At 43.2% G+C, this 21,961-nt stretch overlaps 2 protein-coding genes across 13 annotated transcripts in view; one reads left to right on the forward strand and one right to left on the reverse strand.

Moving 5' to 3' along the window:
• The window catches only part of CUNH12orf4 (chromosome unknown C12orf4 homolog), a 19,878-nt gene extending 14,762 nt beyond the window's left edge, over window positions 1-5,116 (reverse strand). For 2 of the 6 annotated variants that reach the window (XR_005627328.1, XM_039707868.1), the window contains exons 1-6: window positions 4,861-4,991; window positions 3,660-3,854; window positions 3,248-3,393; window positions 1,960-2,141; window positions 406-505; window positions 205-326 (exon numbers count right to left, since the gene is read on the reverse strand). Coding sequence is in view for 5 of the 6 variants with exons in the window: in XM_039707868.1 (XP_039563802.1) it covers window positions 205-326; window positions 406-505; window positions 1,960-2,141; window positions 3,248-3,393; window positions 3,660-3,854; window positions 4,861-4,909 (794 nt within the window). In the remaining variant the exon portion in view is untranslated. The other 4 variants (XM_039707869.1, XM_039707870.1, XM_039707872.1 and 1 more) reach the window with 4 other exon arrangements.
• On the forward strand, window positions 5,052-19,953 carry RAD51AP1 (RAD51 associated protein 1). 7 transcript variants are annotated; one of them, XR_005627329.1, is made up of 11 exons: window positions 5,052-5,206; window positions 6,668-6,717; window positions 6,971-7,097; window positions 7,748-7,857; window positions 8,217-8,291; window positions 8,720-8,869; window positions 9,555-9,701; window positions 10,547-10,677; window positions 11,108-11,254; window positions 13,551-13,633; window positions 16,739-19,953. XR_005627329.1 is itself a non-coding variant. In XM_039707874.1 (8 exons), exons 1-8 carry the CDS (start codon window positions 5,187-5,189, stop codon window positions 10,672-10,674), a joined length of 807 nt encoding a protein of 268 aa, XP_039563808.1. In that variant the 5' UTR covers window positions 5,052-5,186; the 3' UTR covers window positions 10,675-11,068. The 7 variants fall into 7 exon arrangements, 2 of the variants coding, with proteins under 2 accessions (XP_039563808.1, XP_039563809.1); XR_005627330.1 differs by having other exon boundaries at window positions 11,131-11,254; XR_005627331.1 differs by lacking the exons at window positions 13,551-13,633; window positions 16,739-19,953 and adding an exon at window positions 12,911-13,247.
• Window positions 19,954-21,961: the final 2,008 nt, after the last annotated feature.

Here is a 21,961-nt window from a genome sequence, read left to right on the forward strand (position 1 = left end):
CAAAATGAAGAAACTCATAAAATTATACATATTTATTTGTGATGGTCTATTCACCTTTGATATGCTTTGATTATCCTAGGCAAATTATTTATAGATACGATAACATAATAAATAAGACTATAGTATCCTCTTTAGAAGATCATGTAAATGCAAATCCTTTGAACTATTTCAGCTGAAATTAAGCATCACAGAGGAATTAAATACCTGACTGAGCTGTTGTTGGGATTCTTTAGGTCCTGATGAAGCTTTATCACCCACTCCTGATATTCCTGCTTCTGGATAGCAGTAGTCTGCTTTAATTCATTGGTCCATTTGTTCTCCAAATCCTGACAGAAGAGCAGTGATAATTTGAGTGGTGTGGGTGTTCTTTTTAACGTGATTATGTGTAGTACACATTTTAGTTACCTGCTGAGACTCAAAATGCTGAGCTGCTAAGGAATTCACATCCTGGTCAGTCAGCGACTTCCCAAGCTCCTGCATCACCTTATCCATTTCAGCTCCTTGCCTAAAAGAGAAGCAAACACAGATTTCAGAAGACTAGCAGCAGAACACCCTTTGCTGTGATACAACAACAGATTTGGTTGTTTGTTACTGACAGAATGAACAGTCACAGATTTAGCAATGAAAATCCACAACACAAACTGACATTAAGGGTCAGGGACACAAGTCAGTTCCTGTGTAAACAGAACATCACCTACCCTCACTTGGGACAGTCTCAGCTACCACCAACATAGGAATGTGATAAATTCCAGCAGAGTCAATACACAGCTACGTTACACCTGAGCTCTACCAATAATACTGCTCTTTCTTTTGTATGCATACTTGAGAAGAGGCAACAGCAGCAAGAAGATCTGCTAACACCTTACTGGCAACATTGACCCCCAAATACAATTTGGTCCAAAAGAAACCATAGCATGAACTGATTATGCACTGTCTAATGTCAGCTTAAACACACACAGCTCAAGAGGAATATTGCTACTCAGAATGCTAAACCAAACCTACTGAAATTACTCTGGCACGAAAAGAAAAATCCACACTCATCGTGTTCCCTCTTGTGGATAAAGGAGCCACCTGCAGCTATGCAAGCTCATGGCAGAACTCTGGGCTCAAACTTATCGCAGCATATGCTACAGTCAAGACAGTCATGACTGTGCCATGACACACAGAGCATCACCATACAACTTCAAAAAGGTTCACCCACACAGAGCAACATCACACCAGAGGGATGCAAGCATCTACTCATCTTGTCCTTCAGCCCAACCTTTTATACCCCTCACCTTGCATGCATTGCACCTCTGTGTCCCTTTGGTGACTGGTCAGTGCACCTGGGCACTCCATGTCTCATTACCTTCAATACTGTTCATCTGCTTTTCACAGCTGTAACCCATTGGGGATGAGGCTCCACAGCCCCACTCCCAATTACACAAAGTGTGTGCCTACACAAACTCAACGCTTTCTGGAAATCAAAACTTATATTCTCCTCAGTCACTGAAAATAACAGAAGGCCACCAAAGTAATATAAGGTAGCTGACCCTAATGATATCATAGAATGATGGAATGGTTTGGGCTGGAAAGGACATGAATGTTCATTTCATTCCAACCCTTGCCATCAGCAGGAACACCTTCCACCTGACCAGGCTGGTAAGAGCCCCATCCAACTTGTCCTTGGACACCTCTAGGGATGAGGCAGCCACAGCTTCTCTGGGCAATCAGTGCCAGGACCTCACCATACCCTGAGTAAAGAATTCTTTGCCTAATATCCAATCTAAATTTTCACTCTTTCAGTTTGAAGCCATTCCCTCTTGCTCTAAATACTCTTGTGCCAGCCAAGTGTTGTCTGATTTTGGGTTTACACAGACAAATACAAGCTACACACATTGTCCTGTGAGTTTACACACCCAGTGGCATGTACCCCTATTTAATAAGAGAAAGGAAAACCTAAATAAAAAAAAGTAATACCTCTCACGTAGTTTTTTCAGTTCCACGTCCCTTTCACTTATTAATTCTGAAATGCTAACAAAATAATTGTGTTCCAGGTTTAACAGCATTTCAGAAGCTGGAGAATGGATTAGATCATGATAAACATCTGCAAAATCTTCATCCCAGCTGGTTTCTTCAGGTTTGGCATGTTCTAATGTTGTCTAAAGAAAATGTAAGATTTTAAAGGATAAGATACCTCTTAGGACATATAAATATCCCTCATAATGGTGGGGTAAAACCATGGGGGCCCACAAACAGCCTGGGCCATACATAAATTATCTTCCCTAATTTAAGCTTCCTGCATTCTACTTTAGCTTTCAATTTTCTCCTCTCCCATTCCTTCTCTTTCAAAGCAACTAAAGCCAGAATCATTAAGGCCTGGACTACAGTAAGGAATTACCAATTTTCACACAACACCAGCTTGGAAAGAACAGCAATATCCACAATAATATTTGCACCTGATGAATTTTAGATAAGGCCCAGAACACCAGCTGTACAAATAAAAATGCTTTGCTAGTGAGGATAACTAACCGCTGATGTCACTAAGAATTCCATCAACAACACTGATTTAAGAAAGGCTATTTTTATTGAACAAAGAACGGCCCAAGAATGCCAGTTTTGCAAACCTTTTATGGAATTTTCCATTTTTCTATATTTCGTGAGAAGAAAATTCAATTCCTACAAACTTTTCTTCAAATGCTGCAGGTTTGTCATTCACTTTTTCTTTTCAGTAGGATCCTCCAGTTCTTTTGCACTCCACTATTTTTAAGATCCCATGTGAAACTGGAGACATTATTCCAACTAAAGCCTCATCCTTCCTAATTAATATGAAATAGTAATATGAACCCAAACAATGAACTGAAAAGTCTCTCTCAACCATAAACTTTCTCCTTCTAGCCTTAATTGCTGTTACTGAGATTTAGGATAAGAGTGTCACTTCATTACCTCTTGCTTTAATTCTAAGCCACTATAAACCTTATATGCCTATGTTTTGTTTGAGTATCAACTGTTGAATGAACAAACCTCCATTTGCATCTCAATTTTCTATCTTTCTACCCAATTAAATTTAAGAAAAACCTGACTAAATACTTGTAGGATGAAGACTTCTTTCTATCTGAAAGTGAGCACACTTTCAGATAGAAAGAAAAAACTGCAAGAATTGCAGTGAATTTTAGTGTAATATTTTATCCTCACAACTGTAATTGCACATACACACATACTCTCACAAAACAGGCCTTGAATATTAACTTTCCAGCCTTATTCTTACCTCTTTATATGCTTTAGCCCAAGTATCTACCAGCTGGTTGATGTCTACTTTTCCTGATTTCACTGCTTCCAGAGCCACTTCAGCTTCTCTGTCATAATCTTTTATGGTTTCCTCTTCTACAAATTTACTAAGAGATTGCTTCAGGTCTGTTATAACAAGAAGAAAATGGTCCATCAACAGAACACATCAACAATCACCCACGAAACCTGTAAGTAAGGTTTTTCATCTGAAAACCTTTCCTTGCTATCACTTGCTAGCACTGACAGTAATTTTCTCTGATGTTTTGCTGTTTAAAAAACCAATTTTGTAAACACTCTTCCAGTAAAACACTGTTCTTTTGGTTTCTTAGAGCAAGCTGTAAGATACTTGTGGACAAGGATACGTGAGATTAATTTAAGAAATCAGTTCATACCATTTTCTATAAAGCATGGCAGGTTGTGCAGAACCATCAGACGTCCATGTAAATGACTGATATTCTCTTGCACAGGGAATTTGAGAGGCACGGTAATCACCAAATGTTCATTTCCGGCACTGAATTTGTACACATAGTCTCTCTCTCTAGTTAAAGTCTTTCCTTTATTAGGCTTCATCCTCTTGAGTTTGTTTCCTGCAACAGAAATGAAAGTAACAAGAATTACATTGTTGTAAACTCAGAAGTAAAAAATGGTAATGAAAAGCCATGGCTTTGCTAATGATTAACAGCCAAAAATACTTAACCCCCCAAATTTTCATAGATACTCAGTTTTCACTTCCAACACATGCATCTGGAACCAAAGCGTAAGAACCAGTTTCCAAAATATCAAATTCTTCTAAAATTTATTTGAGTGTGTCAATATATAAATTTGGGTAATTGCTCTTAAAAATTACAGCATAAATCTCCTGACTTAAAAGCAGAGGCAGGGCAGATGGGAATCCTGATAAATAGAAAATTAACCAAAACACCCTGACTTCTGGTCATGGATGCCTCAAAAGCTGAAGTCCTGCAGAGTGCACACAGATTTTATTTCCTCCTTTCTGCAGGTGCAAGGCCTGGGGAGTGGGGGAGCAGATGTTTGCAACGATTTTTAGAAAGAGCTGATTCTGTCTTTTTGTAACCTGCATTAAAAATAAGCCAAAAGAGATGCAAGGGGTAGAGTGAAAATACAGGCTGGGATAACCGTGCTGGTATTTTTACCCTCCACAGGGCTCCTCTGCTCATTCACATCCGTCTGTTTTGAACACCACCTACAAGGCTGGACACATTGATTCAGCCGCACCCTCCCCAGTGCTAAAAACCACACCCTGAGGGAAACACGGGTTTAGGGTTTGGTGGAGGTTTTTTTGGGTTTGGTTTTTTTTGGGGTTTTTTTTGGTTTTGTGGTTTGGTTTGGGTTTTGTTTTTTTTGGGGGGGGGTGGATTTTTCTGTGAACAAACATGTTAGACACAGACGAAACAAGTCAGTTTCAAAAACATCTCAGGACAACCAACGCGAGGCGGTGTCACGGCCTCTCTGGGAGTGGGATTCAAAGGGAAATCCTGGGAAACACAAAGCCGACCACGCTCTTTCTGCTGCTCCCCGACGCAGCGAGGAGGTGGGGAGGAAGCTGAGAGGGAGCGGGGGACGAAAGAGGACCTGAACTCGCAGGCTCAACGCCGGCAGGACATGGCCTGTGGGAGTCCATCCGCCCCCTCCCCGCCGTGGGGAGCTCCCGGTATTTGCATGCCCTCCGTTGGAAGCGGCAGCGCCCGCGGGCACCGGGAGCCTCCCGGCCGTGCCAGCCCGTCCCGACGCGGCTCACCTGGCTCCGGGCGGGCAGCCGCGGGTTAACCGGGCCGCGGGGAAGGGGGAGCCGGCATGTTCCGCCTACCCGCTCTCGTCATCGCAGCTGCGCGTTCGGAGCGGAACTTTCGGCGCTGCGCCTCTGGCGAAGGCGCCAAGCGGCGCCCGCGGCGGCGGGGATGGCGCGGCCGGTCAGGAGGTGCGTGTGCCGGGGCCGAGGGACTCGCCCGATCTCGGGGCCTCGGGGGGATTCCAGGGTGGCCCCTTTCCCTTCCAGCGGAGCCGTCGTGATCAGTGACACAGGGCCGTGTTGGAGGCCTGGCATTAGTGGTGTCCCGCAGGGTTCTGTCGTGGAATGCTTTGGGTTGGAAGGAACCTTGAAAACCATCCGGTTCCAACGGCCTGCCATGGGCAGGGCCAGCCTCCACTATTCTAGGTTGCTCCTACCCTCATCCAGCTTGGCCTTGGATACTTCCAGGGATGGGGCACCCACAGCTTCTATGGGCAACCTGTGCCAGGGTCTCTCACCAGCTCTCATAGGAACGATTTTTTTCCTCATATCCAATCTAAATCTCCTCTCTATCAGTGTGAAGCCATTGCCCCTTGTTCTGTCAGGCCCTTGTCATGAGTCTCCCTCCGTCTTTCCTGTGGGTTCCCTTCAGGCACTGGAAGGCCACAATGAGGTCACCCCAAAGCCTCCTCTTCTCCAGGCTGAGGGAATTGAATACTTCCAATTCCCTCAGCCTTTCCTCCCAGCAGAGCTGCTCCATCCCTCTGATCCCCTCGGTGTCCCTGCTCTGGCCTGGCTCCAGCAGCTCCCTGTCCTTCCTGTGCTGGCCTCGGGGCTGGATGCAGCCCTGCAGGTGGGGTAATACTGGGCTCAATATTGTTTAAATTGCTCATCTATGATTTGGAAAAAGGGTTTGATGTCCCCTCAGCAGTTCACAGATGATAGAAAGCTGGGAGGAGTGGCTGATAGCCCAGAGTGCTGTGTAGCCCTTCAGAGGGACCTGGAAAGGTTGCAGGGATGGGCAGAGAAGTGTCTAAAATTCAACAAAGGCAAGTGCAATATTCTGCACCTGAAGAGAAATAGCCCCATGCACCAGCACAGGTTCGGGGTTACCTGCTGGCCAGCAGCTCTGCTGAGAAGGACCTGGGGGTCGTGGTGGACAACAGGCTGTCCATGAGCCACTTTTAAAAAAATCTACAAGTTATTTATAATAAGCCATTGTGTACAGTTGCACTGGTTGTAGATTTATCTCTGCTCTCTGTGTGCCAGGGACTCAAGAAACAGCTGGAGCTTTGTCGGGGGAGGGTTGGGGTGGATATCAGGAAAATGTTCTTTGCCCAGAGGGTGGTGGAGCACTGGAACGGGGAATGGTCACGGCCCCAAGGCTGCCAGAGCTCCAGGAGTGTTGGGACAGTGCTCTCAGGGATGAACTGTTGGGTGTTGGAGTGTCCTGAGCTGGACTGGATAATCCTTGTGAATCCCTTCCAACTCATGGATAATCCATGATTCGGAGATTCTGTCCACCTGAACATGTATTGCTATTTTATCCCTTGTAAAACATGATCTTCCCAAAAGTGTTACCAAATCAAGATGCTCAGTCAGAAAGGATTGATAGCATATGTGTATATATATAATTTTTTTTTTCCACAGAAACAAGAAAGTTGTTGATTATTCTCAGTTTGGGGATTTGGAAGATGATGGTAAGTGGGGTGTTCTTGTACATCAAGAATTTTAAATCATTGCCTTTCACATAAAAGCACTTGTAAAAGAGGGTCTGTTGAATTTTCATTTTAAATACATTTAAGGATAGTGCAGTTATAGTTGTTGTGTTCTTTTAAAATAGGATTAGTTTCCAGAAAACATTATCTTGATATATTTTCAGTGTGCAATGAAAATGATGAAATTTTAGGAATATAGGAAAACTCAAGAGAGCTTGTTGCTGTTTTCTAACAGATGAAGACTTTGCACCTTCAAGCAAAAAATCTAGAACACAGCTCAAGGAATCAAAGAAGGAGAAAAAAACGAAGTCAAAAAAGCCCAAAGAAGTGACTCCATCACAGACACAGACACTTAGTAAGAGGTAAGAAACGTTGTGGTCAACTCTGTGTAAAAATGGATTTCAATAAGAATGCTTTGGTTTGGTTTCTTTTCCCCTAGAGTTTTAAGCAGCTGAGAACAATCAAGTAATACATGACTGTAGTAAAGACTTTGAGCTGTATTAATGCACTTTCAAATAACTCTAAAACTTCTGAGTTTCTTAGGGACTCCTAAACCAGAGAAACATAAAAGCAAGTTTGATTTCTTCGGAAAGAACATATTTAAAGGAAGATACAAAGTCAGTGTCAATGAAAAAGAGAAATATAATTTTTATTAGTTGAGTTGTGTTTAAATATTACATTTTGGAGTGGCATTTCAAGCAAAGGCAATCACCTTTTTTTTCTGCAGTAATGCCAGTTAATAGTTCATATATTTATATATATGTATATATATGCACACATGTAGTTTTACAATTATAATGCTTTAAAGTATAGAGTGCTTTAAAAGTTAGTGTGTGTTTTGTCCAAATAATTTCAAAATGTAACAATTGTAACAAAATGTGCTATAAATATGTATTGAAATATTAATCTCTTCACAAGTACCTAAATTTTACAGAGTTTGCTGAGCCAGAAATAGTTCTATAACACTCATGTAATTGTTTTATTATTGAACATGTTGTCATTTTTTTCCTAGGTTATCGTTGGACGAGAAACTTTATAAAAGAGATTTGGAAGTTGCCTTAGCCTTATCTGTGAAAGAAAAATCTGCAGATCCTCAAAAAGTGCAAAATTCAGAAAAACAAGGTTACTTTACAGTTCCATGCAACACTCTTTATTTATATGCAGTGAATTTGACCATGGGATTTTATTTTACCCTGAAACAGATTGAAAATTATATTTTATTTCAAGATGTCTTGACAGGAGAGAGTTTCTAGGTATTGCCTGATTTCTTATGTTCTTGGGGTTTTTTTTTTCTGTGAGAGAAGTAACTCTTCTATAAGATTTTCCAAATATATACTTGGATTAGACACAGATAAAAACTTCAGCTATTTTAATTTCTTGCTATTTTTACTTTTTATAATGTGTTTTTTATAATGTATTTTTACTTCTATAATGTGTTTTTATAGAGTATTTTTAATCTTTTTCCCTGGATCTTAAAACAGGTAAGAATATTGAATTAGAAAATACACAGAGGAGACCCCCTTTTTCCAACTGCAGTGTAGACAGTGAACTTTTAGGTAAGTTGTTCTCGCGCTCTTCTGACAAAAAATATTTAAATACCTTTACTCTTTTTTGTTTCCATTGGTTTCTTTTTTTTTTTTTTTTTGTTATGTGGAAAAAAGGGTCTTTATCTTAAATAAAGGTTGAAGGATGTGTAGATTCTTTCATTAAAAATTTGGCCCCAGTCTTAAAATGAGCAAACCTGTGGATTGGTGAATTTTTGGTCTTCATTTTGTTCGCCTGATTACAGTTAAATGCTGATAAATTTGACAGTGAAAAAACAGAATGAGAATCACATGAAAACAGGCATCAGTGATATGTTTCTGAACAGTATGACTTCATATCACGAAAATTAATTCTGGGCATTCAGATACCAATGTATTGTAGAGGAAGAAAATAGATTTACTGTGAATTTGAGCTGATTTAATCACTTTCTGTTTTGTAGGTCTCAATGAGGTTATGGATGATGAGGCACCTGAGGGTGATGGGAAGCAAAGGACAGCAGCAACCAAAGGTCCAGCACATCACAAGTCACTGGTGGTTGACAGTGATGACAGAGCCCATGATCCTGATTCTGAGCGAGGGTCTGTACCCAGTAAGTTCTTCTCTACCAAAACCCCCTCCTTAGATTTGCTTTGGATGTGATGCCTTACGTTTAGTTTGGATTTTTAGTGAAATTCGTGCTGCTTTGACTGCATTTTCCCTTACTCTCCCCTTACTGAAGCATTATCCCCTCATACTCATGACATCTCATTTGCACTCTGACACTAAATTTACTCACTGGAGCTTATTCACTCCCAGACCAGCAAAATGTCACTGCTTTTCTGCATTTGTATGTCAGGAGAAATTCCTTCTGCCCTCCTTACAGGAAAGTTTAAAGACATTTAAAGGAAATGAGGAAAGGATCTTAAAGGAAAGGATCTTAAAGGAAAGATCCTCTGTTCATTGTTGCATTGTTTTCTGGGGTTTGTGTCAAAACAGTGACTCTGGAGTAGTGTCAGGTGTTGGAGCTTTCACTGTTGGCTTTGTTTAGTCTTATTTTAAAAAGTAAGTAAGCCTTCCTTCTTTCCTTCCTGTGAGTGTCATCTTTTGGAAGCGCAAGCTGCATCCATGTCTCTGTCATTCCCTAACAGGCAAGGTGTCTATGTAAATACTTACTGCTTCAAGATGGGACAGTCTAGTACCATCCTCATTATTTCTGATGTCCAGTGGTCCATCATCTTAAATGATGATTTCTCTGCTAAAGAGCATCTTTCTAAAGTAATTATTTTCCATCCCAGTTTCACCTATAGTTTCTCCTTCCCGGATATTGGAACACAACTCTGAGCCAAGGCAGAAGGTGATGTCCAGTCCCTTGGAAGCAGCTGGGAGGCCTCTACATGCATCAAGTCCTGTCACAGACAAAAAGCCTAAATGGACACCACCAGGTATGGGTGAGGCTGCTGCTGTAGACACATACATGAGTTGACTTAAGCTTTTACCAATCTCTCCTAAAAGCAAACAGAAACTATTCCAGGAAAATGCCTGCCCTTTATATATATTTTACAGGGATTTTCTTTGGACAGATTTAAAACAAAAAAGAGAGAAGGGAAGAATAGCTATATCTATATTTCATTTGCAGCATTATCCTTAGCTGCTTTATCTGCATGGGGCTTACAAAATGTTTTCCAAACTGTGGATCAGACCTTAATCAAAAGATCCTTTCCATGTCAATTTATCTCTTATTTAGAGCTTTCTTTATTTCTGGTATGTGCTAAATTATTATCTGCTCTAAACAAAGAATATTTTAAAAATGCTGGAGTATTTTAGCTGCTCTAATAAAGCAAATGCTTAAAAGCTTTATTTTCTCGAGGTGTTTGAGCATGCTGCTGCTGACTCCTGATTCTTTGATTTTTCTTCATATTTGCTCTTCTTTTCTGTATGTGGTTCTGTTTGGCTCCTTTCTCTCAAGTCCATGTTTCCCCATTGGAGTTGTGTACAGTATTTCTCTGTGGAGTGCCTGAAAATGCCCAGGACACTGGGAACAGTTGCCCAGTGTTGCTGCAGTGTGTGGCTGGGTAATTAACCTGTGCACCATTCCTGCTGCACTGGCTCCCAGAGGGAGGAATTCCTGGTGAGTGATTTCCATGTGCCTCTGTGATTTGGACCTTTTTGCACTCTCTTCAGAAGGCTTCTTTTATCCTGCTGGGAAAACTATTAGAAGATAACAGTCATATGATCCTTTTCCCCCCTTTAAACTTCTAATACCTTTTTGTTTTAAAATCATCTCTAGCTCCGTCAGGAAGCAGTAATGCTTCTGTGAAATGTGTTCCTGTTAAGTCACCTACTCACTGCCTAAGACTTGGCCTCTCCAGACTGGCAAGAGTCAAACCTCTCCATCCCAGTGCTACCACAAGTTAAATGGTCAGTGACAAAGTGCCACACAGAGGAAAAGACTGTGCAAAGGGTTTTGCTGATAAACAGAGGGTGGGCAGCATCCTGGAATCATCCATTTTGGAGGACTCTTATTATGGATGTGTCTGATGTTAGGATGAGTTTTTATTCTGCAAATTGCTAGGCATTTTTTAAGTGCTACTGAATACTAATGTTGTTTAATCAAAATGACATCTGGCCATCAGCTTTTTGATGTATTATATTCAGAGATGTTGGTTTGTGATAATTTTAATTCTTTAATACCTAAAGTCTTGGCATTAACATAGTCTGAACAGCACTACAGCAGTATGATAGGGAAATGTTTTTTAGAATGTTATATTTTTTGAAAAAAAAAAAAAAAAGCTAAAATAAAATACTTTATAATGTCTAACTGTATTCCTTGAATGTATTAATTTTGAAGGTCACTTTAAATGTTGGTTGCAGTCTGGCAGATATTTTTGCCTGTGTATGCTCTTACTGGAAGTCAGCAGCATTAGTCAGGCTCAGACAATGAGGAATTGCCTTGGAGCTCTGGGGGCTTCATTGAGGATCATGATACCATGCTAAGGTAGGGGTTTTGTAAAGCGGTGAAGTGATTGCTATTGATTAATGAAACTGAGCTTTTACTAATCCACAGCATCAGTAATTTTCTATCTAAGCCTATTGATTACAGTGAATGGCAGCAGATCCATTTCTCCATGTATTAGTTGTGTCTAAGGGAATTGCAGTAACAAAGGAATACAATAGAATCATGGAATGGCTGGGGTTGGAAGGCACTTTAAAGATCATCCAGCCCCAAACCCCACCATAGGCAGGGGCACCTTCCACTATCACTGGTTCCTCAGAGCCCCATCCAGCCTGGCCTTGGACACTTCCAGGGATGGGGCAGCCACAGCTTCTCTGGGCAACCTGTGCCAGAGCCTGACCACCCTCACAGGGAGCAATTTTTTCCTAATACCCAATCTAAACCCACCCTGTGTCAGTGCGAAGCCATTGCCCCTTGTCCTGTCACTCCAAGCCCTTGTCAAGAGTCTCTCTCCATCTTTCCTGTAGGTTCCCTTCAGGCACTGGAAGGCCACAATGAAGTCACCCCAAAGTCATCTCTTCTCGAGGCTGAACACTCCCAATTCCCTCAGCCTTTCCTCCCAGCAGAGCTGCTCCATCCCTCTGATCCCCTTGGTGTCCCTGCTCTGGCCTGGCTCCAGCAGCTCCCAGTCCTTCCTGTGCTGGCCCCAGGGCTGGATGCAGCCCTGCAGGGGGCACTCAGCAGAGTGGGGCAGAGAGGCAGAATCCCCCCTGCCCTGCTGCCCTGGGGCTCTGGGTGCAGCCCAGCACAGGGGGGTTCTGGGTTGGGGCAGGGCCGGTTCTCACTCACAGCACCCCCAAGTCCTTCTGCCAGGGCTGCTCCCTCTGCTCATCCCCAGCCTGGATCGATCCCAGGTACAGCACCAGCACTTGGTCCTGTTAAACCCCATGAGATTCTCATGGGCCACTTCTGCAGTGTCCAGGTACCTCTGGACGTCTCATCCTTCAGGTGTAATCCATGCCTTTGCAAAGCCTTCTCTTAATGGTTTCACTCATTCCTTGCAGATTGGTTGTCTGTTTGCTCCTGATGCATTGTCAATCAGGTTATCATAAGGCAAAGATCACTGTTCCAGCTTTCATTATTTCTGAAAAAAACAGAATTTAGTTTTTGATTCAGAACCTTTTAAGAGTGTTACTGTTACCTTCTGTAATCCAGAAGATCCAAAACCTTAATTTCCCAGGTCTATATTGGTTATTCTCAGATATTCTGTTAATATGAAAATCTGTATCTTTAATGTGGCTAAATAATAAAGATGTATCTTAATGCTTATTTAGAGACATGGGATTTAATAAGGGAAACAAATCTTTTCCCATTATTTTTCTAGAGAAACAACTGCCCAAATGCCATTTCCTGAGATCAGTTGCATCAGGAATTCCATAAACTGCTATTTAATTTTTAGTAGAGGAGTTGGGTGTAATTTGCTCTGAGCAGATAAATTTATTCTGCCTTTCATGTCAGATCACTTTCATTCTCCCAACTTTCGTTAACCCAACAGACTCGAAGCGTATCAGTGCAAACCACAAAGATGAAAACAGGATGTTACCACTTCTGGTGACCCTCTGAACAAAACCCTGCTCTTTGCATTTAAAACACTTCGTCCTGCTGCTTACAAAGAATTTCTGTTCTGTCTCCACTCAGGTGTGACATTGTTCTCTTGAGAAGAAGCCAAAAAGCTGTGATGAAAAAAAACCCTTTTTTGGGTCGAGGCTGTTTCTGCTGTGCTGAATCTGTCTTCACACCCCCAATATTTATAACACTTGTGTACATTTAAATGAAGACTTGGACCATGAGTTTTTCCTGTATATTTGGGATACTAAAAAGCTGAAATTTCTTTTTATTGCATTTTGTATTTCCCCCATTATTTGTTTTTTTTTTTAATTGTTATTGAATGTAACTCAAAATTTAAAGGTTAGTTTTTTCTAGCCTCAGCTGAATAAGAGCATGGAAGGACTTAACTGGCCTCGACTGTAAAAGAATCTACATGGTCCTTAGTGTATTAAAGCTCTGTTTAATGCTCAGACATCTCAATTCCTTCTCCAAATTCTTTTTCATACTGACAGCCCTTGGGAACATTTACAATACTCCAATGTACAAAGAAATCATGAGAAATAGAACTGATTGAAACCCAGATGATATTTATCTGCTTGATGACAGACCATCTTGTAGAGCAGATTCTCTTTCTGTTTGCCTTCTTGAACAGATGAGAGATTTGTTACACTTTTTTTTTAACTTCCAGTAAATCTGTGTAAGTCTTGCTTTCATTTTATTATCTTTGCAGGATTCATTAAGCTGAAGATTCCAAAGAGTTATAATCAGGACGTTCTTTCAGAAATACGTTGTCAACCCCATCCCAGCATAAAGGTTAGTAGATAGGTGCATATTTTTTAGAATGTTAAGTCTGTAGCTATGTAGGAAGTGAACATTAGAGGGCATAATAACATCAAACTGTCATTCCAGTGCAGTGGAGCTATGTGGCTATCACGTGTATTTGCAAAGTGTTTGCATGTCAAAGGGTCAGATGACAAGTGTGAGCATAGTATCAAGAACAGAAAAACAAAACGGAATTTAATAAGCCTTAAATAACTTTTGTCAAGTATTATCAACAACACAGCCTCACTCTAATACATTTTCACAGATCAGTGACTTATAATGTTAGTAGGTATTTCTTGCATTATTTAATTCAGTGATAAGCTTTTACGTACAAAAATTAGAAGTTCTTCTCCAGGTATTTGATATAATTTTTCTTGAGCATAAGTTAGCCCCTTCCTGGGTAAAAGTCAAGTTGATGCACTTTGTGAGTGGGGTTCACAGCTGCTTCTGAGTCTCTGTCATGATTTCATAAGGAACAGTAAGTCAAAAATGTAAGAATGGGCAAATCTTACTCAGCCCTGCAAGGCACATCTGCAGTGCTGTGTCCAGTCCTGAGCTCCTCAGCACAGAAGGGACATGGAGCTCCTGGAGCAGGGCCAGTGGAGGATGCAGAGATGATTTAGGGCCTGGAGCATCTCTGGCAGGGAAAGGCTGAGGGAGCTGGGGCTGTCCAGCTTCCTGAGGAGCCCCAGCTGAGAGGGGCCCTCAGCCGTGGGTGTCCCTGTCTGCAGGGAGGGCTCTGAGCAGGCCCAGGCTCTGCTCCAGGGGCCCAGCAATGGCACCAGAGGAACGGGCAGGGACTGATCCCAGGAGGTTCCACCTGGGCAGGAGGCAGAACTTCTGTCCTGGGCAGTGACCAAGCACTGAACAGATTGTCCAGAGAGGGTGTGGAGTCTCCTCACTGAGGATATTCCACAACCATCTGGAGGCAATCCTGTGCCCTGTGCTCTGGGACGGTCCTGCAGAACAGGGAGGTGGGACAAGATGATGTACTGGTCCCTTCCAGCCTTATGCTTTATTTCTGTGATTCCTTGATCTTCCTCAACATATCTAAGTGAGGAAAAGAGATGCATTCAGGACAACAAAGTTAGGAGAGCTGCATAGATGCCAGAAGATAGAGGCATAAATGGAACTCCCCAGGAACTTCGAATGCTATGGTGCTTCCCTGAATTGAAAATACACAGCAATTAGCCAGTTTTCAGGAAGAATTTCTTCACAGAAAGGGTGATTGTGTCGGAACCCAGGACATCCCTCTGGGTGCCCTGGATGGCTTGTGCCCCTGGTAGGGGCGTGGAGATCCTGGCAGGAAGCCAAAGACACTTGGGATTTTGATCTTAACCCATGGAGCAAATTACCAACTTTGTATGAAGAATTAGAAGTCACAAAAGTTTAAGTGGCATAATAGTAGTTGTCACAGGGTGGAAAGTAGAATTTTGAAGTTTTCAAACGGGGGTTTGGAGTCCCAAGATGGAGGAATTTGGGCGTTCCCTGTCCTTCTTCCTTCTTCTTTCTAGCCTCCATCTTCTTGGTCATGGTGGCACATTTAGATTGGTCTAGAGTAGAAGTAGACAGTCTAACATAGGTGATAGGTATTGGGAAATAGCTGTAATTAAAGTCCACATAGTTTTCAGTATAAAGAGATAGCTCTGCCTCAGGACAGTGCAGTGTGCCCTTGACAGACCTGCAGATCAGACCTCTGCAGGTGTGAGAGAAAATATTTTAGATAACAGATAATAAACAACCTTGTGAATCAGAGCTGAAGAATCCTGACTCTTCGGCCATCGGGCTGGGAAAAAGGGACTGTTGGGTCATCCCGACAGCAGGAAACTCGAGAATTGGAGGCACTGCTGGGAACTGGTCAGAGAAGGATCCAGCCAGAGACCCAGACCACTGAACAGCCCAGGAAGAGGCACACCACCGAGGAAAAATTTCAAAGCAGACAACTTGCCAAGGCAACTTACTTCAAAATTGACCTGGAAGGAGGACAACCAAAGGGCCCTGGATGTTCTCCACCTATGAGCTGCTGGCCAGTTCTCAGGTTTTCTTGCTTTCGGGATGACCCGAGAGTTCTTTTTTCCCAGCCCGGTAGTCAAAGAAAGAGTCAGGATTCTTTGGTTCACAAGGTTGTTTATTATCTATTATCCCAAATATTTTCTCTCAGATCCGCAGAAGCAGAGACCCAGACCACTGAACAGCCCAGGAAGAGGCACACCACCGAGGAAAAATTTCAAAGCAGACAACTTGCCAAGGCAACTTACTTCAAAATTGACCTGGAAGGAGGACAACCAAAGGGCCCTGGATGTTCTCCACCATAGGTGGAGCTGCTGGCCAGTTCTCAGGTTTTCTTGCTTTCGGGATGACCCGAGAGTTCTTTTTTCCCAGCCCGGTAGTCAAAGAAAGAGTCAGGATTCTTTGGTTCACAAGGTTGTTTATTATCTATTATCCCAAATATTTTCTCTCAGATCCGCAGAAGTCTGATCTGCAGGTCTGTCAAGGGCACACTGCACTGCCCTGAGGCAGAGCTATCTCTTTATACTGAAAACTATGTGGACTTTATTTACAGCTATTTCCCAATACCTATCACCTATGTTAGACTGTCTACTTCTACTCTAGACCAATCTAAATGTGCCACCATGACCAAGAAGATGGAGGCTAGAAAGAAGAAGGAAGAAGGACAGGGAACGCCCAAATTCCTCCATCTTGGGACTCCAAACCCCCGTTCGAAAACTTCAAAATTCTACTTTCCACCCTGTGACAACTACTATTATGCCACTTAAACTTTTGTGACTTCTAATTCTTCATACAAAGTTGGTAATTTGCTCCATGGGTTAAGATCAAAATCCCAAGTGTCTTTGGCTTCCTGCCAGGGTCTCTGAGCCTCTGCCAGGATCTCCAAGCCCCTACCAGGGGCACAAGCCATCCAGGGCACCCAGAGAGATGTCCTGGGTTCCAATAGCCAGTGACCAGGAAAACCCCGGACCGGCTTTGAAAGTGACTCAGCTTTTGGTAAGAACCGGGAAACTGAGAACATGGGGAAAGTTTATTCCCAGGAACAACTCAGGGAGATTAATGGACACTTTTATCATTTACCAACAGGGAAAGATAAAACGGCCTTTAGACTTTTGGCTCAGGCGGGAACAATGCTGGAGACGATTTCGCGGAATGCCGCGGGGGTACCTGCCATCAGCAGGCAGCACAAATCGCCCTGCCAGCAGCAGGACAGGGTTACTCCTAGCAAGTTAGGAAGAGCACAAACGACTCCCACGAAAAAGGTGGGGGGGGGGTCGTCGTCATCACCCTCAGGGTCTCCACAGACACCTCTGCCAGTCCCACGAAAGCTGTCGGGGCGGGGGCGGAGGCAGGGCCCTGTGGGGCCGGGCCGGGCGGAGCGGAGCGCGGGACCGCGGGAGCCGCCGCGGCGGCAGCGGGATGCGGCAGACGCGCGTTGATGACGCAAACCCCAGAAGTGGAGCGGGGAAGGTTTTCTCCCGTCCCACGGGTGCGGGAGATGCTCCCGCCGAGTGCGGGTGTTGGCACGGAGCCAGGGAGGCGAGCCCAGGCCGAGAGCCAGGCACAGCAAACACCAAACGACGTCGGAGCTGCGCGTGTCCGGGCGGGGTGGAGCTCGAATGGCACCCGGGCAGCGCGAGTGTCAATCCCGGGCTGGAGGGAGGCGTTCCCGAGGGCGCGGCTGCCCCAGAGCCGGTGCAGGCGGGGCGCGGCCAGGGCAGGGGCGTTCCTTTCCCCACCCCCGAGATAGTGCAGGCTGAGCCTGTGCCAGAGCGGGCGGAGACGGGGCCTGGTCGGGGCAGAGACGGCCACACGCCCGTGGTGACACAGGCAGCACGGGGCCTGGTCAGGGCGGAGCGGTTCTCCAAGGCAACACCCTGTCACGGTTGCCAGGCAACCACAGCAGCCAGCGCATCGCGGCGCTCCGAGCAGGCGTTTGGGGAAAAAAAAAGAGATCAGGAAACTTCTTCAAGGACAAGATGGGAAATTTCTGAGAACCCTCACAGTGCTTTATCCAGTTTTTTAACAGGGCAACTCCACAGAAAATGCACCAGATGTTATGTGGGGCACTTCACCCAGCTCTTCCACAGGCCAGTTGCACAGAAGCGATGGCAACAGCATTTGCTACAGGGCCATGCTTCAGATGCAGAAGACATGGACATGTGGAAAAAGAACTATCCAGAATCTTCATCTGAAAAGTGAGAAAGCAGCAAGTCTTTGCCCAAGATGCAGAAAAAAAAAAAGAGAACCCCATGCAAATGAATATAATTCCAAATATGATATAGATAGAAATCTTCTATTGTGAAAAATTATTCCCAGGGAGACAAAGTGTCATGTAAAGATGAAAGTATTAGTAATGATTCAATTACCCAGGGTGTCTCAGAAGACAGAGCATTTTGGAAGTGTCAATCAGATCCTGTTTGTGGAGTCATCAATTGATTCCCTAGTGGTTCAGAGTTCTAGGGATTGCTAGTATTGAGTTTATAACCTTTGTTATTTTTGGTTTTGGTAAGGAATGCTGATAGTTGGTGATTGTTGTTAATGCTTTGGGCAGGTTGTCTTAACCCCTTCAAACACTTCTTGTTGATGAGTTGATTTTGTGTTGTGAGTTTTCAGATTTTTGCGTTGAGAATTGTTGTTGGGTGTGTTGTTGTAGCATTTGCAGCCGGCTTTCATGTGTTTTCCTATCTCTTTGTGCGATCACCTGCAAGTCACGTGTGTCTTCAGGATCCTGGTTTTTATTTCCTAACTACTATATTTCTGAGGTTTTTTTTAATCCAGATTGCCAGTCTTGGGTTCTTTTAATTATTATTACAGAAGTATTCCAGTATAAAATTCAAGAAGTTTGTGTGTTTGGGGGATCTCTATCCTGACAGAGACTTTGGAAGGGATTCGGTTGTTAGATGGTTCTATTGGTTTGTAACCCTGAGGTTTCTTGTTTATAACTGTTGTTTTTAAGAGTATTGTTTAAAAAATGTGTCAAGTGATACCCACCAATTAGAGTTTGGGCTCTCACCAAGTTCTAACTTTATTTGGATGGAGTGATTGACAATCAACCCAGATGTTTTCTGCACAAAAATATTCAAGTCTTTTTGACTTGGCAATTTGACCATCTATGATGGCTGAGCCTATTTTCAGAGGGAGTTTGGAGAAACATGAATCCAGACATGATTTCTCCAGTTTTCTGTTGTTTTAAGGTTTATCAGCTGTTGCAGAATCTGGGATGACAGTTCAGTGTTGTAGTGTTTAGTAATTGTATAATCTTGTATGTGTTATTGATTATGTGTATTATCTAATTCAATTCATAATTACTGTTATCTTACATTTCTCTATGTAACATTGCAAAATGGAACCAGGACCCATTCTTCACCTCCAGGATTTTGAGAAAATCCTTCAGCCCCTGTGGGGATGTGGGATTTGTTTGTGTTTTAGCAGGTGCAAAGTCCAGGTGAATTTCAGTGAAGAATGTAAAACTCTATCAAGTGCAAGAAAACGCTGACCACTCCACAAGCAAAGAAGACACACAGTGTGGACTGCGCAGAGATTCCAACCCTTGTGCTTCGCCCACAGAAGATTGTGGACTTTGGGTTTCTTCATGGGTGTGGGAATCAGGGATGTTGTAGATTTTTTGTTAGATGGTAGCTTTTTACATTTTAGTGGGACTTCTGCTCCTTGTGCCATGCATTTTTCAGTGCATGTGGCAAGCCTTGAATAAGGCTGCCAAAGACCTGTTTTTGGTGCAAACAGAAGGGGGAGATGTTGGAACCCAGGACATCCCTCTGGGTGCCCTGGATGGCTTGTGCCCCTGGTAGGGGCTTGGAGATCCTGGCAGAGGCTCAGAGACCCTGGCAGGAAGCCAAAGACACTTGGGATTTTGATCTTAACCCATGGAGCAAATTACCAACTTTGTATGAAGAATTAGAAGTCACAAAAGTTTAAGTGGCATAATAGTAGTTGTCACAGGGTGGAAAGTAGAATTTTGAAGTTTTCGAACGGGGGTTTGGAGTCCCAAGATGGAGGAATTTGGGCGTTCCCTGTCCTTCTTCCTTCTTCTTTCTAGCCTCCATCTTCTTGGTCATGGTGGCACATTTAGATTGGTCTAGAGTAGAAGTAGACAGTCTAACATAGGTGATAGGTATTGGGAAATAGCTGTAATTAAAGTCCACATAGTTTTCAGTATAAAGAGATAGCTCTGCCTCAGGGCAGTGCAGTGTGCCCTTGACAGACCTGCAGATCAGACCTCTGCAGGTGTGAGAGAAAATATTTTAGATAACAGATAATAAACAACCTTGTGAATCAGAGCTGAAGAATCCTGACTCTTCGGCCATTGGGCTGGGAAAAAGGGACTCTTGGGTCATCCCGACAGCAGGAAACTCGAGATGATTGGACATTGGAATGGGCTGCACAGGAAGGTGGTGGAGTCACTATCCCTGTCATGGTGGTTAGGCACAGGTTGTCCAGAGAAGCTGTGGCTGCCCCATTCCTGGAAGTGTCCAAGGCCAGGCTGGATGAGGCTCTGAGCAAGCTGAGATATTGAAAGGTGTCCCTGCCCATGGCTGGGGAGTAGAACTGGATGGGCTTTAAGGACCCTTCCAACCCCTGCCATTCCAAGATTCTATGATTCTTTGGGTATTATGATGAACCTGCTGTGTCCTCATACACATGGATACAGAGTTTTAATACACATCACTATCCTCACAGGGAAGAATTTCTTCATAATATGCAATCTAAACCTACTCTCTTTCAATTTTAAGTCTTTCCCCCATGTCTTGTCACTCCATGCCATTGTAAATAATCTCTGAGAACATCTGAAGTCCTGCAGTGATTTTAGGTAGAACTCAATTCCCTTGTAAAAAATGTTCCCTTTGGCTGTGTTCATGTGGCTGTGGAGATGTAACCACGAAGCTACTGCCAGGTTTTGGGAAGGCAGGCCAGCTGTTTTTCTTGGGAGAAAGATCATTAACTGAAACTCTTTTAAGCTCATTCTCCTACCACGTGGATGGGTTCTGGTGCTCCCACTCATTCCACCTGCGCTTCCACCTGCACAAAGCCTGTTCTGGGAAGGCTGAATCTTGCCCATAAATTGAAGACAGATGATATATATTTACCCAGAGTTGGCTGCAGTTAGGCTACCTGAAAAGGAACTGCAAATGTGGAGAGCTGCCAAAGATCCTGGGGACATTCAAAGCAGCAAGAGAGATAGGTAGCACTGAATAGTTTGGAAGTGAACATTTTAAGAAGAATCATGGCCAGTAGGAGATGTGTTTTCCACCTATGATTTGGGTGGGGGGTTGTGTATGGAATCAAGTCTGATTCTCATCCATCACCTTTGTGCTCTGTACCTTCACTAGCCCCAGTGAGGTTGCAATAATAAGTGATAACGGAGAACACATTCTCTACTGAGCTATATCCCGTTTGGAGCTTGTCTGAGATCAGCTTCTCCTTCCCCTTTCCTCATTTGCTTTGATTCATCTTTCTTGCCAAAGAAATTTGGAGGCAGATTTTTCCAGCTGCTCCCAAAAGAGTGGGGAAGAGTGTTATTGAAGTTGATGGGAAGCATTCTGTCCTCCACACATCACAGCCTGTTCCTAAGTGGGAACACTGCCTAACTCCCAAATTTTCATCCATATCATTCCTGAAACATGTTACCCACACATACTGCCAGTAGCTCCTCTGTAGACTCTTCATTTCTTCTGTGCAAAGGAAAAAAAAATGGATTTATGAGCAAATTCTGCATTTGTTAGCATGTGATATGATTTACTACTGTCCTGATGATGACATTAGTTTGCACTCTGTAGCTGAACATGCGGAGAGGTCTTACAAAGGGTGTAAAGTGAGTGTTGTTGTGCAATGAGCAAGACAAGGCTGTGGTAATATTCCTGAAAACACATGGCTGGTGTGGTAAGAGTGATGCTGCAATATCTCTGTCACAGAATTGTTTAGATTTGAAGCCACTGCTTGAGATCCTCTAATTGTAATTATTCTTTGTACAGTAATGTGTATGAAACAGTTCTCCTTTGAAATCTCCCTAATATTCTGAGAATTTATAATGCACATTAGCAGAGTACTATTAAAATGTTTTCTACAAATAATATGAAAGCTCTTTTAATAAATACATATTTCTCCTGAAACACCACTGGGGGATGATTTCTGACAAATTCCTCCTCCCCAAAGAGAGGCAAAATATATACCTGAAATCTACGATTTAATTAAAGACAGCAATGCACATGTGCCAGGCATGGACTTTTTGGCCCGTTTATCATCAATATATTGAGATTACTGTATTAAAATTCAGCATATGTAGATACT

This window comes from Passer montanus, unplaced genomic scaffold (assembly GCF_014805655.1).
Source record: "Passer montanus isolate IOZ18808 unplaced genomic scaffold, ASM1480565v1 scaffold20, whole genome shotgun sequence".
Classification (NCBI taxonomy): Eukaryota; Metazoa; Chordata; class Aves; order Passeriformes; family Passeridae; genus Passer; species Passer montanus.

Excerpts from the sequence above, each read along its gene's own strand:
- RAD51AP1 (XM_039707874.1), top strand. The coding sequence starts at position 5,187 with ATGGCGCGGCCGGTCAGGAG. Across the intron at positions 5,207-6,667 it reads ATGGCGCGGCCGGTCAGGAG|AAACAAGAAAGTTGTTGATT; the intron begins GTGCGTGTGCCG and ends TTTTTTCCACAG. Across the intron at positions 8,292-8,719 it reads TGTAGACAGTGAACTTTTAG|GTCTCAATGAGGTTATGGAT; the intron begins GTAAGTTGTTCT and ends TCTGTTTTGTAG.